The 20,732-nt window shown below is 34.8% G+C and overlaps 1 protein-coding gene across 7 annotated transcripts in view; it reads right to left on the bottom strand.

Moving 5' to 3' along the window:
- Positions 1 to 20,732, bottom strand: part of LRRC7 (leucine rich repeat containing 7) — a 498,579-nt gene that overhangs the window by 265,416 nt on the left and 212,431 nt on the right. For all 7 annotated transcript variants that reach the window (XM_005871895.2, XM_014544330.1, XM_014544332.1 and 4 more), the window contains exon 5: positions 9,465 to 9,543. In XM_005871895.2, coding sequence (XP_005871957.1) covers positions 9,465 to 9,543 — 79 coding nt within the window. The remainder of the gene's footprint in view (positions 1 to 9,464; positions 9,544 to 20,732) is intronic.

The following is a 20,732-nucleotide window of genomic DNA, read 5'->3' as shown; positions in this document are numbered from 1 at the left end:
ACTAAAGAGAAAATAAACAAATGGGACTACATCAAAATAAAAAGCTTCTGCACAGCAAAAGAAACCATCAACAAAACAACAAGAAAGCCCACTGCATGGGAGAACATATTTGCCAATGTTATCACCGCTAAGGGTTTAATCTCTAACATTTATAAAGAACTCATACAATTTAACAAAAGGAAGATAAACAATCCAATCAAAAAATGGGCAAAGGACCTAAATAGACACTTTTCAAAAGAGGACATTCAGAAATCCAAGAGACATATGAAATCATGCTCAAAGTCGCTAATCATCCGAGAGATGCAAATCAAAACAACAATGAGGTACCATCTCACACCTGTCAGAATGGCTATCATCAACAAAACAACAAACGACAAGTGCTGGAGAGGATGCGGAGAAAAAGGAACACTCGTGCACTGCTGGTGGGAATGCAGACTGGTGCAGCCACTATGGAAGACAGTATGGAGTTTCCTCAAAAAGTTAAAAATGGAACTCCCATTTGACCCAATGATCCCACTGCTAGGAATATATCCCAAGAAACCAGAAACACCAATCAGAAAGGATATATGCATCCCTAATGATCTAGTTTTATACTTTGAAACATATTTGAAAAACATATAAAGAAGATAGTCAATTTTATTTATTTCTAATTTTATGGTACAAATTTGTAGTTTCGTATAGAAACAGCTGCCCCATTTGTCAGTATCACCATTTTCAGAGGAACATTCAAGGAGCAGCAAGAAAGAAGACCAATAAATTTGATGAAGATTGGTTGTCTTTATCCTCCTATTCAAGCTATTCAATGAAATCTAACATTTGACGCTTAAGTGAAGGGACTCTCAATAATGAAATGATTTTACTATCTTAAGACAACTGGTACATTTGATTTATTAAAAAATTCAAAGAATAGATGTTTTATATGTATTAGTAAATAATTCTTTCTTTGCTAAGAAAATACTTTCATTTTATTACTTTCTGAACTTAAAAGTGACATGCTCAAACTTTAACAAAGGACAATAGAACCAGACACCATATGGTTTAGAGTTAGAGGTTGAGCACATGGGCATCAATGTCAAAAGATCTGGGTTTGAATCATAGCTCTTTCAATTATTATCTCTGTGACCTTTGCAACTGTAAGACTCAGTTTTCTTGTTTTTAAAATGATGATGCTAACATCCACTTCCAGAGTTGTTCCAATGATTAAATGATTAAATGCCCCACAGACAAGAACACAGTAAATGGGAGTAATTATATTACTTTTATGTGGCGTAGTATTGTTTTAATTCTGATCTTTCAATATTAACTATAACACTAATTTAAATATTTTTATTAATGCCAATTTTATTGTTGGAATAGGCAAATTAAGATAGGCTGTGGATATTCATTTTTCAACATTTTCTTTTCTAATTCCATTCACTACTTTAGATGTTAAATAAAAAGATATTATAAGCATTTGAGCTCCACTAGAACAGTTAGACCAAATTTAATTACAGGTTTTACATGCTGTGATTAAGAAGCTATTCTGTGATTGATTTACTGCCTGATGCTTCTGTTTCATTCCTGAATCTCCTTTCTACTATGCATTTTCCCTTTTATCAGGTGTACAAAGTTAAATACCATGTATTTACCACTTAAAAAGACATGAACTTGAGAGAAATAAGTCTTTGGTGTTTTTCCACAGATGTTTAACCTTCTCTGTAAACTTGAATAAACAAACAGCCAAAATGGTGCAAAAAAAAAAAAAAAAGAAAGAAAGATAGGAAAGCCAATGTAAAATCTCTTACTCTACTGGAAATACATTTTAAATCTAAATCTTTAAATTTATGCAGCTTAAATTTATAACATTAATATAAAAATATTACAGAAGATTTGGATGATAAAGAGAAACAATACCGCTCATAATTCCACCTTAACACAACATCATTACCATTTCATGTATTTCTAATCTAATTTAAAATTAATTATTTTAACATCACTGCTAACTTGTATCATGAAGTCTCCCTTTACTTTGTAATTATCTTTTAATTTTGTTGTATAATCTATCATTCAAACTAGGACATGTTTGAAAACTAAAAGGGACCTATTATTAATCATGCCACATTAAGAGGTGTAAACTAGGATGATTTGAGTAAACAGAGCCATATGGTTACTTTCTACATGCTATTTGTACCCATCCAGTCCATGTGCCATAATTTATTTGCAATTTCCTTATCATTGAGCTTTAACAATATTTCAAAAATTTCAAAATGTATCTTTTAATTTAAACCAAACCCAAAATGCTTCTTCGGAATTGGGAGATATAGTGAAAGGAACTTAGATTTTCAACTACTATCTTTGTGTGTTTTCATTTGTAAAAAGTTATATAGATAAGTGAAGAAGAAAATAAAATAATGTATCTAAATGCCTGAGACATAACATGCTCTCAAGAAATGTTGGTTCATCCTTTTTTCAGTGAGTAGTTGTTTTCAATTTTCTTGTGGTAATTTTCACCAATGACTTGGTTAAGGCATTCAGACTATATTGTAAAGTTCATGTCTAAAACTAAAACTGTGATGAAAACACTCAAAACTATTTATATTCTAGAGTTTTCATGACTTACTTCTTTATAGATTACTTGGGTCAAATAAAATGAAGAGAAAAACAGCAGATTAAAAGAACCAATGAAACCCAAATATGGTTGTTTGAAAAGAGCAATAAAATAGACAACTCTCCAGTCAGACTAATAAATGAAAATAAAAAAGAAAGAAGACACAGATTGCTGATACCAGGAATAAAAGAAAGAGCACAGTAGAAGACCCAAAGATATTAAAGAGCTAATAAAATGAGATGTCAATAAATTTGGAAACTTAAATGAGATGTATAAATTCCTGAAGAGCACAAACTACCATTGATCATTCAATAAAAACAAATAAGTAATTGGAATAGCCCTATAACTACTATGGTAATTAAATTTGTAATTAAAAACTTTCCCATAAACATTCAGGCCCAATGGTTTATTGGTAATTTCTACCAATATTTAAGAAAAGAATACTTCCAATTCTATAAAAACTTTTGTAAAAAGTAAAAAGGAACATATTCCAACTATTTTTATGAAGCCAGTTTTACCATGATACCAAAATCAAAGACATTTCAAGAAAAGAAAGTTCAGACTAATATGCTTCATGAATATAGATGAGGAAATCCTTTACAAAATATTAGCAAATCAAAGCCATTAATTTATAAAAAGAGTAATAATTCATGACCAAGTAGCATGTATATCTGGAAAGGAAAGTTAAACTGATATTAAAAAAAACAATTGATATAATTCAATATATCATGAAATTGAAAAAGAAAAACCATATCATTGTGTCAGTAGATGCTTAAAAAAAAGCGTTGTAATAATTCAATATCCATTGACAATGAAAAGTCTCAGCAAACCAGAAGACACGGTAGACAGATTCTAAGGTAGCCCCATGACCTTCACTTCTTGATGGCCATGTCCTTTAACTGTGGTAGGACTTGGTATTTGCTCAATGAATGTGGTGAATATGATATGTCACTTCCATAACTTAACAGTAGATGCACCGTCTTACTAGGAGACTCACTGTATTCAGATGCTGGCCTTGATGAAAAAACTGCTATGTTGTGAACTGAACCAGCTTCTAGGATCCCAAAGTGGCCTCCAGGTGACAGCCAGCAAAAGGCTGGGGCTCTCACTTTATAACAACAAGCATAGGAACTCTGCCAATAACCTGAGTGAGCTTGAAAGTGCATTCTTCCCCAGATGAGCCTCCGGAAGAGAACACAGCTTGACTAGTGCCTTGATTGCAGCCTGATGAAACTCTGAAACAGGGAACCCAGCTAACCCAAGGCCAGCTTCCTGACTCACAGAAATTGAGAGATAATGAATATGTGTTGTTTTGAACCACTAAGCTGCTGGTAATTTCTTATACATGATTAGAAAACTAACACATACTTTGGTGTCTGGAATTGAGATTCTGCTGTAATAAATATTTACCTAAACATGTGAAGTGGCTTTGGAACCAGGCAGTGGTCAGAGACTAAACAACTGCTGAAAAACATCACAGAGAAATCCTAGGTTTCCTTGAAAAGAATGTAAAGTAGAAATCTAAATTTAGAGGACCCTACTGAAAAAACACACAAAAAACTAAAAAGGAAGTGAGGGTCTGGTTATTAAAAAATTTCCAAAACCTGATAAAGGGCATGTATGAAAAAACAAGTAACAATCACACATAATGGGGACAGTCTAATGCTCCCTCCCTAAGTCTGGAAACAAGATAATGATATCTCTTTTCACCTCTTCTATTCAACACTTTACAGGAGGTCCTAGACAGAACAATAAAGCAAGAAAAATAAATGAGTAAAAAGGCATGAAAATTTAAAAGGATAAAATAAAATTGTCTTTATGCACAGGTGACATGACAGTTTACCTAGGAAATCACACCAAATCTATGAAATATCTACTAGAACTATTTAGTGAATTTAGTGAGGTTGCAGGACATAAGGTCCATATTTAAAAATCAATTGTATTTCTATACAGCAGCAATAAACAATTAAATAATGGAAAAATAATTTGCAATTGCACAAAAAGCATATAATACTGGAAATAAAATGAACAAAACATGTATAAGATTTATATGCTGAAATCTATAAAATATCAATAAAATAATTTTTTAAAGATCGAAATAAGTATTCAGATAAGCTATGCTTAGGGGTAGATATACTCAATATTTCTGAAACAACTCTGTCCGAATTGAACCACAGATGCAGTGCAATCCTTATCAAAATTCCAGAAGAATTTTTTTATTTTTGTAAATATTGGCAAACTGATATGAAATTTATATGAAAAACCAAAGAGCACAGACCATCCCAAATATTTTGATAAAGAGGAACAAAGTTGAAGGACTCCCATTCCCCGACTGTATGAATTCCTACAAAGCTATAGTAATTAAGTGTATAGAACTGATATAAGAAGATGGCATATAGATCACTTTACAAAACAGATAACTCAGAAATGGAACCAAACACATATGATCAACTGATTTATAAAAAAGGATCAGGTGATTTTATGAAGAAAGGATAATCTTCTTAACAAACAGTACTGGAACAATTGGAGACCATAAGCAAACCAACCAACCAACCTGCAAAAAAACCCCACAAAAATGACCCACACACTTTATCCATATATAAAATTCAGCTTTAAATGGATCATAGACCTCAGTGTAAAACCTAAACTATAAAAGTTCCAGAGAAAAACATAGGAGAAAATCTTTATAACTATGAATTTAGCTAAGATCACTAGATAGGAGCTTGAAGTATAAGTCATTAAAATTTTTATAAATAGGACTTCTTCAAAATTAAAAACTTCTCTTTGAAAATCAATAGAAAATGAAGACATGTCACAGAATAGGAGCAATGATTTACAAACAAATATATGATGAACTTTTAGCCAGAATATATAACAATTTCTAGTAAACCAATAATAAAAAACAAGTCAATATAAATGAACAAAATCCTGAACTTTTATTTAAGAACTAATACAGATTGTCTAAGATGGTGGCATAGTTAAACGCCTGTACTCACTGCCTCCCACAACCACATCAAAATTACAACTAAAATACAGAACAACCATCATCCAGAATTGATGGAAAGCTGGCTGAATAGAAGTCCTACAATTAGAGAAGAAAAGAAAAAAGCATAAAGGCTGGTAGGAGGTGCAGAGGCGCAGAACAGGCTGGTCTGGCACCCACGTGGGCTGCTTTTTTAATCAGAAGGGAGATTGCCTCTACGGAGGCCACCTAGAGGAGCAAGGGGTCCCAGCCCCACACCAGACCTCCTGCCCAGGGTCCCAGAGCTGGGAAAAGAAGTCCCTATGGGCAGTAAGATCTACGAGCTGTAAAAACCAGTGTGGATTGGGGCTTAGTGACACAGAGGCTGCTGGAGACCCAGCTGCTCCTCTTAAAAGGCTAGCACCACAAGCTGAACTTACATGCTCCCGCTCCTTCTGAGCTCCAGTGCTGGGCCAGGCTCTGGAGGACCCAGACACATATGAGGAGGAACTGGACTGTCTGGAATCTGGGCAGGAACTTGGGGACAGCTTCCTCGCAGACAGAGGTGCTCTCAAGGATCATTGTTCCTATGCTGGGACCTCTCCAGTCACAGGGCTGACTGGCAGCCATTTCCTTTTGCTCCACCCTGGTGATTCCCTGAGACCCCAGCTCATCCAATTTATAACCTCACCCAAGCTGAGTGCAGCAGCTTTTACATATTAATGGCCTTTCCTTGCTCAGGGCAAAATCTCTCAAACAAGCTGCAGCTGGATTAGGGGGCCCAAAACCTATCAATAAAAGGTCCAAGACCCAGTAGCAGCACCAGCACCAGCCTGCCTTGCTTCACAGATGAACCTCATCTGGGCACTTCCAAACTGATACAAAGAGGAGGAATCTGCAGATGTCTCTGTACCTCCTGCTGGGTGGCCCTAGGCAGTGACTTTCTTTGCATCTCCCTGGACACCCAAGAGCCAGTGTACCCAGTGGTCAGTGTGAGACCATACCAGATTACAACTCTACACATCCATAAGCAACACACTCAAGGGGCAGACTCAGAGAGCACCAAAACCTCACTGAAGCAAGTCCTGCTCCACAGGGGTGTCTACTGCACAGCAGCTCTCCCACTGTAGTCCCAGCTGGTCCTTACAGCCAATTGGCCTGAAGGTCAATTCCTTCCAGTGACACCAACAGCAATCAAGTCTCAACTACAACAAGACTGTGCTCACAGCCCTCAAAGCGGTGCACCTAGAGCTCCCAGCTCAGGTGACTGGGGAGGCTGAACCACTAGGCTCTATAGAACACCTACTACTACACAAGGCCACTTTACCAACTCAAGGAGACATAGCAGCTCTACCCAATACATAGAAACAAACACAGGGAAGTAGCCAAAATGCAGAGACAGGGAGGAATGTTTCAAATGAAAGAGATGGAAGAGAGAAGACTACTGGATATACAGTTCAAAACCATGGTTATAAGGTTACTCAAGAATCTTCTAAAAACTTCAAAAAAAAGAAAAAGAACAAAAGGAAAAGGACCATTTAGAAATTAAGCATATAATGACTGAAATAAAGAATAATATACAGGGATTCAGCAGTGGAGTGGAGGTTTGTGAGAATAAAATCAATGATTTGAAATATGAGGAAGCAAAAAAACACCCAACCAGAAGAGCAAAAAGGAAAAAAAAAAAATCCAAAAATGTGAGAATGCTATAAGGAACCTCTGGGACAACTTCAAGCATACCAAAATTTGCAATGTGGGGATGCCAGAGGAGACAGAGCAAGATATTGAGGACCTGTTTGAAGAAATAATGACAGAAAAGTCTCCCTACCTGCTGAAAGAAATAGACTTACAAGTCCAGGAAGCACAGAGAGTCCCAAATAAGAGGAACCCAAAGAGGACCACACCAAGACACATCATAAATAAAATGCCTAGGGCTAAAGACAAAGAGAGAATCTTAAAAGCAGTAAGAGAAAAGCAGTTATTTACCTACAAGGGAGTGCCCATACAACTGTCAGATGACTTTTCAACAGAAACCATGCAGGCCAGAAGGGAGTGGCAAGAAATCAACGATGAATAGCAAGGGCCTACTACCAAGATTACTTCACCCAGCAAAGCTATAATTTAGAATTGAAGGTCAGATAAAGAGCTTCACAGACAAGAAAAAGCTAAAGGGATTAACCACCACTAAACCAGTATTATATGAAATATTGAAGGGTACTCTTTAAGAAGAGGAGGAAGAAGAAAAAGATAAAAAATATGACCAAAATGGCGGCAACAAATACATACCTATCAACAATTGAATCTAAAAATCAAAATAAACAAATAAATCTAATGAACAGAATAAACTTGTGAATAAAATGGAATCAGAGGCATGGAAATGGAACAGACTAATGATTCTCAGAGGGAAGGCGGTGGGCGGGTGGGAAGAGATGAAACAAAGATCTTATATGCATATATACATTACCTTTGGACACAGACAATAGGGTGGCAAAGGCCTGGGGCGGGCGGGAACCTGGTGGATGGGGGCAATGGCAGGGGAGGGGGGTCAAGAGGGACATCTGTAATAATCTCAACAATAAAGATTATAAATAAAAAATAAAGAGAATGCTGTACATAGGTGGATTGGGTATAATAGAATTGGTACCATGTTAACAAAAAAGAACTAATACAGATTGTAAATAATAAGCACATGGAGAGATGCTACTTGGACATTAAAAATGTAAATTAAATTACTGTGAGCTACTACCATGAGATATCATATCTACTAGACTGGCTAAATAGGAAAAAAAAAGATAGTATCAAATTTGGAGAAAGATGAAAACAAAGGGAACTCTAATAAATTGCCGGTGTAAAGACCTCCCTCCTAACTTCAGTCTCCTTCTTTTACATTCCATTCCTATTTTTATCTACAGCCATTTCTCATGATCCATAGAGAAACCATGCTCACTACTTCCTCTCAGTTGGTAAAAAATTTCCCCCCAAATTTCCTAGAATAAACTTCCTTTCATTTATCAAATGACTTTCCAGGGGGCTTCAGTTTCTCAGTCTCTCCAACATCATGTGGACCAAGGATTAAGGAAGTTTTCTCAAATCCTACTTTCAATTTTTGCATAATTAAAATGTCATTCTTACTCTGAAAACTCATTCTTTGCATCCCAATTTCACTACTTGTTTCAACCTCTTCCAAATATTACTACAACAGTTATAGCCTTTCTAGATTTTAAGTCCACTTACATTGCTAATTGACTATGACATTGCGGTTCATGGCTCCTCCAAGCCATTCACCTCATGGTTTCAAGACCTCTTTGATCCACAGTACACTCTATCACTGTGACAACTAATTTGCCAAGGTGGTCACAGGTGGTCACCAACCACAAATACCCTATGTCTTATCACAGCATCTTTACCATGCATTTCTTCCATTCTGCTATCCTCATTGGATTGTCTTTTTGCTCTTCCTATAACCTCAGGTACACAAATACTATCTTTTTTGATCATGGTTAATTCCTTTTCCAGCTTGAAGTACATGATTAGCTATTTTCATAAAATTCTTGCACTTGTTTGAACTTTCATCAGATCCTTGATGCTAATTTTCCACCATGGCCATACTCCTGACTGTTTCCTTAGTTTCAGTGTTCTTCCATAGAATGTTGCCGGAGACCCACAGAAAAATAATGACACAGTTTGCTTCAAAATAATGCCCACTTGCACCAATTAGGCCTTCATTGTTATCCAGCAGTGCTTTTAATAATCTTTTGGTGAATTATTCTGATCTGATTAGTCCTTTCCCATCATTCTATTGAATAGAGTTTTAAGTGCAGCATTTAAAATTAATTTATTATGTGAATTTCCTTTTTTTGGTACATTATTCCATTGGAAACATACAATAAATAAAATGAAATCACTCATACTCACTTAGAAATGGGATTGACACTGGCTTCAATAATTGTTAAACACTTACAGCACTTTATGCTCTCTGGAAAATCTTGTACACCTAAAATGTAAAAGAAAAAATACATGAAAATGTTCCAGTCAAAATTCTCTAAGCTATAATGATAATATCAAGAATAACTAATTATACAGTATAAACACTGTGGGTATTATTATTTCAGTAAAAATAATAACTTAATGTTATATATATTTTCATCATATATACATATTTTATGATAGCAATAATTGGAAATTGGATAAAAATTTGAGGACAATTGTGTGTTTGGTATAAGATAGATTTTGACTCTTTACATATTGAAAGAAATAAAAATAGTTTGGATTTATTTAGTTATTATAGTGCCACTATAGGAAAAAGGGGAAATCAGCAGATACAAGAAAACAGAAGATAAAAATATTTGCTCCCTTCATTTTATAAGATTGGGAAGACTGAACACATGCATCTGAAAAATACCTAAGGACAAATCACAAAACCAATGGATATTCCCAAACTAATACTGTGCTCTAACGAATCTTATGCAATTCTTCCTTTTGGCTCCGATGCAGCTCTGCATCCGCCTGGAGGGTGAGGAGGTGAGCAGCCCCTCTCAGGTCCTCTCTGGAGGCTCTGAGATAGCAGCCTCCATAGCTGCCCTTGGAGAACTGCTCATCTGCCGTCACAGCTGTGCTGTTGGCGATGTGACAGAAAAACACAAGTTTTTCTTCCTGAAAATTAGTAAGCCACAAAACCGAATCCGAAACACGAGTGTCAGGAATAAAAGATGTGGAGGGCATTTCAGTCAACTGATACAAATGAATCAAATATAGTAGCCCCTGCAAAAACGTTTAGAAGAGAAAACAGCTACTAGTATATGGAGCAATTCCTATGTGCCTGCCGGGCATTTCAGTCAACTGATACAAATGAATCAAATATAGCAACCCCTGCAAACGTTTAGAAGAGAAAACAGCTACTAGCATATGGAGCAATTCCTATATGCCTGCCATACTACCTGCTCTCAATTTCTGAAACTGTTATTAAGGATATAAAAATGTCCACAAAATACCAGTCCTCCTGAATACTTCATATCTGACAGAGGGAGGAGAAACATTTTGTGACAGGATTTAGTTGAATAGATAGATAGATATTTAAGAAAGAAAACCCTCCGCCTGCCTAGAGTCAGCGACCTAGACCACGTGACCACAGGACCTGGACGCCCAGGAAGCAGCCGGTGGTTTATTCAGTGTTAAGTAGGGTTGAGGACATTTCTCATGCTTTTCTTCCCTACGTGAAAGTTCATCAGAAAGCATGCTGTCCTAACATTATTGCTAAAGTATTTTGCCTTCTTAAGGAGAGCCCAAGTTTAGGAGCTCCATTATGTATGAACTGAATGAGAAAGAACAATTCTCCTTTTTGGAAAGATGTAACACCCAGAGCTGCCCTCATTAACTAGACATTAACAAAATGTCAAAGAAGTCAATAAGCTAACCCTTGAACTATCCTCCACATTCTTCCTTAGTATTTATATTTACTTTGGATGTCTGCAACCAACAGGGGGTAAGGCTTCTATTTTCCTCCCTTTAGCTCTTTCTGTTCAGTCACCAATCTGGGCTCATTAAACACTGTGTGCCCGATGCTGTCTGTCCACACTGCCATAGAATGATATTTTTTGAAAGTATGTGTAAACCAAAATATGAAAGCAGAGCAAAATAGAACATGATATTAAGGAAAAGACTATGTCTCCTTATCGTCTACTGAAAATGGAATTCCCTGCTGTGTTGAAAATGCTGCTACATTATTTTTTATAAAACCTGTATTATGTTCACAGTTTAAACCTTAAATTGTTCAGAGCAGAGTCTCTTGGATTACGATGGAATCCTAACTTTATTACTCAAACAGGTTGGGTAACCTTAGGCAAGTCATTTAAATGTATAATGTTCTAATTTCCTATTCTAAAAAAATGGTGATTAAATGAATGGTTTCATCAGAGAGTTGCAGTGAGGATTAAAAAAGATAAATCAGATAAAGTAATTAGCAGGAAGTGCTGCATAAATGTTATCTATAGTTATTAGAAATAAATAGAAGCAGAGGGTAGCAGTCAAAAAGGAACTAACAATCAGGTGAAAACGAGCTGGCTTGAGGTATAAACTTGTAAAATTTATTGAGTTAGGAAAACACAGCAAAGTGGTAGGAATTAGTATGATGGAAGAGTATCCCAATATTTGATCAGTATAGTAGCTGACATAAATGGTCTTGCAGATGGGGGATAAGTTATAAAAAGGTATGTATGAATATGCATATTTATACATATATTTATATCTTATAATATAAAAATATAAGGTATCCCAATAATGTATACACACACGTTGAATAATTATAAATGTGGTGTTTTTTAAAACACATTTCATTGTCAAAATTGAGCTATCAGCTGTTAAAGTGCATATACATTTTTTTGGGACATGCTGTATAGCTAGTTTGTACTGAGCAATATTTTTATATTTTTGCTAAGGTTCTTATAGCTATCTCATTTGCTTATGAGACCTGGAATTTTGAATTTAGGAAAAGTTCCTAGAGTATAAACCCATCTTGTAGTTCAATCTAAACATGGAGAGGTAAGATAGCATAGTAGTTAAAAGCACAGGTTGGCAAGGTGACTGAATCCCTGTATTATCACTTAACTAGCCATGTAATTTTAGACATTACAATATTTGAGTGTTATGAGTATTAGCTGGTGTTAATGTAAAGCATTTAGTAGCATGTCTGGCACTTAACACGTACCTAATAAATACTATATAAAATTCACGTATTAATAAAATGAAAGGTAACAAACTTCTCTATGCCATTGTATAAAATAATTTCATTCTTCTATTAATCTTGTGAGGAAGATATATTAAGCAACATTATTTTCATTTCATGGATGAAAAACCACACATTCACAAGAATTAAGTGACTTACTTAAATACTTAATGAGTGTTTATAGATGGAAATGGATATAGGTGGGATTTAATTCAATTTTTCAACATCATATCTCCTGTTCCTCTTTACCCCATTATGTTACTTCCTATTAAAATGATGTTAGACTTATTGTAGAACTCACATTTTTATTACCAATCTTTGAGATTGGTCTGTCTGATTCTCTGAAACACAGTATCTTTGAATAATTAAAAAAGCCATATATATATATAATTATGTTAAATATACACACATAAACATTTTCTGAGATGGATTATGTACTGATTTTCAAATTTATTTATTCAGAAATAGGGAGATAAATATCTTTTACTTTAACAATTTATCTTATTCCAATTATTTTTACTTGTGATTACTGGAGAAAATCGGATCAAATATTTGTAGACCATACCTAGTACAATGCAAGTTCTAATCCCTATTTTTCAGTTGACACATCACATAGGCTTTCTAATGCAGCCCTTATTTAAGGGCATCACAATTGCATTCTTTTGGGAACCCCTGGAGATTCAAGCTCATTATGTTTAGACTAGATTCAAACCTAGGCTGAACAACCAATGAGGAATGTATCCTAAACTAGTTACACAAGAAGCACTGTGTTTTATAAGCAAAATGGCATATTTATTTTTAAAAATGGACAACTGCCCTATTCACAAATAGCAGATGACATCGATAAATGTTTACCATCCAAATTAGGACATTGAAGTAATATTTTCCCAATATGTTTACTTCAGTAACTATATCACAAAATCTCTTTTGAATATGTCCACAGAAATACTGTCAAATGAGAAATGACATTTCTGCATTTGGAACTTAAAATACCTTAGAAACAAAGATCTTAATGCAATGGAATTATTGATAATTGCATTAACAAAATATTAATATCTTGAAGAAGAAAAGACATAATAGACTTCTTTATCTGTTTTCTTTGCCCTTTCCCTTTTAAAAAAATTAGGTTGAAAAAATTTCTATTCAACTTTCAATTATTCAAAAACGACTTCACTTTGTGCGGTTTTCATTCTTGTTCACTTTCCTGCTGCCTCCATTTGACCACTTCACTGCTGTGCAGAAGGGAGAGGGAAGAATTCTGAAATCAATCCAATCTGAATGTTCCCTGCCTAGCATGGAAAAGTTGAAAGTTCTGGCTAAATTTAGGTTTTAGTATACAGTATTCAGTTAATTGTTTTCACCTTGACTACCCTGTTTATTACTAATACAGACAAATAGGTCTCACAAAAGGATTTTAAGACAGTAATAAATATAGTGTTCAGCCCTAGCTGGTTTGGCTCAGTGGATAGAGCGTCAGCCTTAGACCTGAAAGGTCCCAGGTTCTATTCTGGTCAAGGGCACATGCCTGGGTTGTGGGCTCGATCCCCAGTGGGGGACTTGCAGGAGGCAGCCAATCAATGATTCTCTCTCATCATGGATGCTTCTATCTCTCTCTCTGTCTTCCTTTCTCTCGGAAATCAATAAAAATATATTTAAAAAAATAAATAAATATAGTGTTCAACTTTATTTAATTATAAAAAAAGATTGTTGAGGAAAGACTGGCTTCAGAAATGAACAGGCATAGTTCATCTGCACTAATAAGAAAAAATCAGAGAATATGGGTGCAGATGCTGGTAGATATGATGGTAACAGTCTATGGAAGTTATCTTCTGAGAGCGTTAATATTCTCAGTGGAGTAGGATGAATAGCCGTGAAGATGGCGATGAAGTGTGGAAGGCTTGAAGACAGAAGAAAACATGTGACGTAGTCACCAGAAGAGGAACATCGATGGATAAAAGAAGTTGGGAAGCATGAAGGCTGTACTTAGATGTTGCAATCATGAACTTAAAGTGATACCAACCAGCGTGATTGAGGATTTTTCCCCAGTTCCTTTCAGCAATAGGTAGAGTTGGGTGCAGCCAGAATTATAATTTTACTGAGCATACACAGTGCCATGAGATAAAAGCAAGGGTGTCAAAGGGAGTCATCTAATGATTAAGCATGGCATTTAAGCCATGCAAAAAGATCAAAGAAAACATCAAAAGGGAAGAAATCCTGAGAAGGTGGTGGCATTAATAGATTGGTGGTTCTGCTGGGTCAAAGAGTGGCTGGAATAGTAGAAGAAGAGGTATTCTAGAAAGACAGGATGGGGTCAGAAAGTAAATTTTTTCAGTTGACATTCAATATCTTGATATTCCTGACATGATCTTGATCAGACTCAAGAAAACAATGGTAACTCAGCAAGTGCTTATTAAATTGCATCTAATTATATTTTTGCATCCATACCTTGAAGCACTGAATTAAAAAACTTTACAAGCATAGAAACATTTGACTTTAGTACAAAGGTTTTAGATTCAAATGAACTTTTCTAAGATGAAAAAGGTAACTCCATACAAACACAATACAGAAAACTTCCTACAAATACCACATTTTGAATGACTTTGTGTTCTCTTAAATACATTAACATTTATGTTGATTACCTATAAATGTTTATATAAATCAGTACATTTGATAATAGTTATGGATAATGCATTTTGAAATGCTCGTTTATGAATTTCACAGATATATCAACCCAAATGGTTTACTCTGTGATATGAATGCCATATGCTGAAAAAATTTCTTAATATTTTGTATAAAAAGAAGGGAAAATATATTTATGAGACATTAATGTGATATTTTAATTATGATACCAACTTTTATAATTCTTTTCAATTTTAAGAAGGCAGGCAGTTTTTGTATATCTAATAAATGGAAGTATATTTAGGAGCAGAAAGAATGAAATTTATTGAGAAAATGTTATAATCACTTTATTACACTTTCACAATAATTTTATAATGTGGTTTATTATTCTCTTTAACTTATGAAGAAACTGAGCCTCCAGGACTAGCCAGGACTTGAAAACAGGCCAACCTTATTCCACACATTATTACATTAGCTGCCTCTACTAAATCTAGGATTTGAACTACTTTTGGGTATACCTTTTAGCTGTTCAAGATTGACAATGCAACACTTATAACAAAGCACTACATATTGCATTTGTTTCCAACATACTCTGCAGGTATCAAAAACAACTGAAACTCTGAGTGTGATGCACACTGAAGGTTGACCATGTAGCATTCCTACAGGGGCATTGTAAACTGCTTTTGTTCTATAATTATTTGGTCAAATTTCAGATAGTATTAATTTTCTGGAACTTTGAGGGTAATGTTCAGGTAATAAAGTTATTTCTTAATTTAACATGTTGCCAACAAGTGTCATAAGCCAAGTTCAGGATCTTTGTAAACTTTATATATAGTTCAACAGATAGCAATTAGAAGGAACAAGGAGAAAGGAGGGGCTACTCGAAATAGCAGGGTGTCAATATGAAGAGAGTATAACTGATGGTCTGATAATAAAGGTGGTGAGGGGAAAACTATGAAGTTAATAGCAGAATTCTTAAATTATACCAATCTATTTTGTGTAGAGGCAAGCTACACATACTAAAAGAAAGTTCAAAAACACAACCTATGATGAACTCAAGTCAAGCTGGAAAAGTTCAATTGCATTAATTACACTTATTTAACAAAAATAATGTGATGTGAAACATCTTTTAATAATGTCCATTAAGAATGATTCACATAAAATAAAATTTTTGACGTTTAAAAGGATAAGCTGTAATCTTATTTTGTATATTAGCCCACATTCCCCAAGGAATTTTTGGCTTATGAGACAATGCTCTACTGAATAGTAAGTTCTGATTAGAGAGGAAATTCATAGGGGCAATATGTTATATAGGAGGAAGAAAAAGCATCCAGCAATTAGGTTAGCAAATTTGGAAAAACCGTACAGGTCTGTCATATCTTTAAAAGGGTAAGGAAGAGAGAAGGAGACAGGGAGGGAGGCAGGAAGGAAGGGAGGAAGGGTGGGAGGGAGGGAAAAAGATAAGGGATAGAGATGAAGAAGGAGGAAGAGGAGGAGGAGGAGGAAGAGGAGGAGAAAGAGCTAAAGGTTTCCTGCAAAGATTCTGCCTCCTGTAGTGGCCTTATAAAGAGAAAAATCAAAGGCAGGTAAAGTAGTCAATAATCTGAGACAGTTATGCAACTGATCCTGCCTTAAAGATACATCTAGAGTAAAATTTGAGAGGTCTTTATGGACTTGACCAACAAGTTCATTCCCAGAAGAATGAATCTGATTTAGTTAAAATGACACCAGATTCCTTCCCCCATACTCTCTCTGCTTCAACAGCAATCATTTATTTTAAATAAGTCACTATTGTGTAAAATAAACTGTTTAATAATCTTACTTCATATTTGACTAATAATTTTATCCTTCATTATCAATTAACCACTTTATTGAGCACGTACTATGCCAATACTTTGAAAATGGCTATTGTGGATCTAGAAAGTGTAACTAATGTGCAGCAGTTCTCATCTGGCTTTCAAGGAGTTTACACTGAAACTGGGAGGGAGCATGGCCTTGTGGAGAGAGGGCTCACCATGCTTCAATACCAGTTCAATTTTGTTCTCTTACAGTTTTCTAGGATTTACAGCGACACAGAAGACAGCTTAATCACTCAGCTCAGAAAAGGCTCCGCTGCGACTGTAGGGAAATGTACCAGTCTAGGTGACAGCCCAACACAGACTTCAGAAAGATGAGGGGGTGAGAGCAACTTCTTTCTTCCTTATATTTAGATATATTGCCTGGTTGTAAACTCTATCCTCCCATGGAGTAAGTGTTAATAACATACTTAAGCATTATTTGTTGATTGTATTTGCTGATAAAGACATTGGAAAGAGTTAAAAGTCCTGGCACAAGGCTGAGAAGGTGGCAGCAGATCAGACTGGGTTTGTGTTGCCATCCGATTCAGTAACAGAAATGGAGGGAGTCCATCCAGGCTTACTGTAACACTATGATCTTGGACATATGTAAGAAATAAGTCTTATAGCGAGGGAAGTGTTAGTGATTTTCAGATAAGTAACACATTAAGAGTGCTGAAAGTCAGACATTTAATAGGGCAAAATAAGAAGCTTTGCTCTAAACAAATGGCCTAATGATTTGCCAAACACCAAATAGCATATTTATTGCTAATTGAGAACAGATGCATGGTAACGTGTTCTCCCCAATCCACCTAAGGCATCCCCCACCCAAAAATATATATATATCCAGCAGAGTGTCTATTCTTAATATGCTCAACATTTACAATATTTTTTATCATTAAACTGGTTGCTCATATGTTTTCTCGAATGTGTTTGAGAGAAACTCCCTTTCTTTACTGGAAATTGAGGATATCATTTGTCTTTAGTGTTTTGCATGCATTTGGGGAAGGGGAGGAATAATTGGCAAGCTGGTAAAACACATAATAATGCCTTCAACTCTGATTGCCTTTCATTACAACGAACAATAGTAATTTTGCCCACTATGATGCTTTTAAAATCTATTCTTGTATAGAAATAAGTTTTAGAGGATAAGAGAAAAATCACTTAATTGCTGCAGAATTAGGAAGGGCTTTCACATTAATTCATTTTCATTAAAGTCATTTAATTATAGTGTCATAGTCGCTCTGAACTATGACAAATCAACATTCATACTTAAAACTGAATCACCAGCTAATTAAACCTTGTCATTCATTATTTTGCTTTATCATATAAAACAATTTACTCTGTTATGGCCATGAATCAGCTCTTTAAACAGGCAGAGACTATTTATTCAGAGATCACTCTATATAAAATGTGTTCATCACAGATGGACATGGGCTTCTATTTAACTATTGAATTAAGATATGCATAATAAAGGATAAAAGATGCATTGGTATGGAAAACATGCATTCACCCATGGATTGTTGCATGTAATTTGAGGATTAGAAAGACTTAAGAGAGAAAGGGTAATTTGCAGATATTTCTCTCTCTCTCTCTCTCTCTCTCTCTCTCTCTCTCTCTCTCTCCATGGAAGACTCTTTTACTGAACACAAGAGATTGAAATCTCATTTTCCAGTTCATTTTTTTTTTCAGTTCATTAGGTGTGTTTAGTGTTCCAAGTAGGCAAATGTTCCAAGCACTGAGTGTTTCCAATGTTTCAAGTATGCAAAAATTAAGAAATAGCATTTGTCCTTAAAAATGCATACTGTAATGGAGAATAAATTATATAATTACTGGATTCCTAGCCTGTACCCAATAATAAGAGAATATGTATTTATATTGTAAGAAGCAATGTACATAGGGTGTCCAAAAAATGTACACACAGTTTAACAGCTGATAGCTGTTAAATGAAAATGAAAATAAACACTGCTTTTATAATTATTCAAAGTGTGTGTATACATTTTTTGGGACACCCTGTATTTTAAAAATTGACCATATACTTGGCCACAATGTGAAAGTCAATAAATAATGAGAAATTAGTATCATCCTGACCATACAGTCTGCAACGTATCTCAATAAAAATGTGAAAACTAAAAAAGCTTTAAATATAAGTGAACTAACAAGCAAAATAGAGGCTGACTCATAGACTGACAGCTGTCAGGTTGGGGAGAGTTTGGGGCTGGGGGCAGCAGCGGGGAGAGGTAGGGGGATTGAGCAAAAAAGAAAATAAAAACTCATGAATGCAGACAACAGTGTGGTGATTGCCCAGGGGAGGGGTATTTCAGGGGGTACAGGGGGAATAAATGGTGATGGGAGGAGAGTTCACTTGGAGTAGTGAACACACAATACAGTGTACAGATGATGTGTGGTGGAATTGTGCACTTGAAGTCTGTATAATTTTGTTCACCAGGAAAATAAGTACATCCAATGGCAAAAAGTATATATTGGAATAATAAAAACAACTGAATAAACCCTAAGAAAGAAGAGGAGTCATAATAAAAATAGCTGTAGTAGGAAGTAAAAAAGTAGAAATTAATAATTAGAAAATAAACCAACAACCAACCAATAGAGAGACTAATAAGACAAAAGAGTATTTAAACAATTAGCAGAGTAGAAAATCCTCTGGCAGGGTGACTCTAATAAAATGTATGAAAGACTTTCTTGAGAAAAATTGAAAACTTCATTGCAAGACATAAAATAAAACCTAAATAAGGATAAATGTTTGGGGATTACAATACTTACTATCACAAAAATATAAATTCTTCCCAAATTAATCTTTAAATTTAAGCCAATTAAAAAAATTCCAACAGACTATCTGTGAACCTCAACAAGTTGAGCCTAAAATATACATGGAAGAATTGAATACTAAGAACAGCAAGATATATTTGAAAAAGAAAAGAAAGGAGAACTTGTATTATCAGAGATTAAAACTCAATATTATGTTTTAGTAATTAGAACAATATGCTATTGGCACAGGAACAGGCAAATAAGCCAATGATGCAGGATGGGGAGTTTAGAAAAATGTCTTTTGTATGTAAAACAGGTAGAATTATAAGTTAGCGGAAAACAAAAGACTATTTAATAAGTGTTGCTGAAATGATTAATCATATATTCATATGAAATTTTTATCATATATAGCACAAGAAATAAGTTTAAAGTGAATCAAAGGCCTAAATGTAAAAAGAAACTAACAGTTTGCGAAGAAAATATAGACAATACCTTTATAATATTTGGGTAGGAAAATTTTTATTAAATAAGCTATGAAAATATAGAATATAAAGAGAAGAGTGATAAATTTTAATACATTAAAATGTCAACTTCTCTATAGCAAATGGCATCTCAAGCAAAGTGAAAAGACAGGCCACAGGTTGGAAGATGATATTTGTGACTCATTTAACCAAGGGACTGATGTCCACATACATAATAAACAATCCAATATAAAAATGTACCAAAAAGGACAATTTGTAGAGAAAGATACCTTACATTTGCCAATAAGAAGAAAAAAAAATCCAACTTCTCTAGTGATTAGGGAAATATAAATTAAAATATTGAGCTACTCTTCCATCTGATTGGGCAACATTTAAAATATCTAATAACCGCAAGTGTTGGCAAAGATATAAAGCCATTGGAATTTTGTACTTTGCTTGTACAATTATATCCACATTGGTCATCAAGGACAGATTTCAGAAACATAATGTGGAATAAAAAACTTGCAAAACTATATGTACAATGTATTAGTACTTCACTGAAATTTTAAACATACTAACTCTGAGAGGGAGAAAGTGGTAATGAGAATTTACAAGTTTCTGTAAGATTTCACTGAAATTTTAAACATACTAACTCTGAGAGGGAGGAAGTGGCAATGAGAATTTACAAGTTTCTGTAAGATTTTTTAAAGATATTTTATTGATTTTTTTACAGAGAGGAAGGGAGAGGGATAGAGAGTTAGAAACATTGATGAGAGAGAAG

Source organism: Myotis brandtii, unplaced genomic scaffold (assembly GCF_000412655.1).
Source record: "Myotis brandtii unplaced genomic scaffold, ASM41265v1 scaffold36, whole genome shotgun sequence".
Taxonomy (NCBI): domain Eukaryota; kingdom Metazoa; phylum Chordata; class Mammalia; order Chiroptera; family Vespertilionidae; genus Myotis; species Myotis brandtii.
The sequence above is the reverse complement of the archived record's forward strand: the minus strand, read 5'-3'. Positions and strand labels throughout refer to the sequence as shown.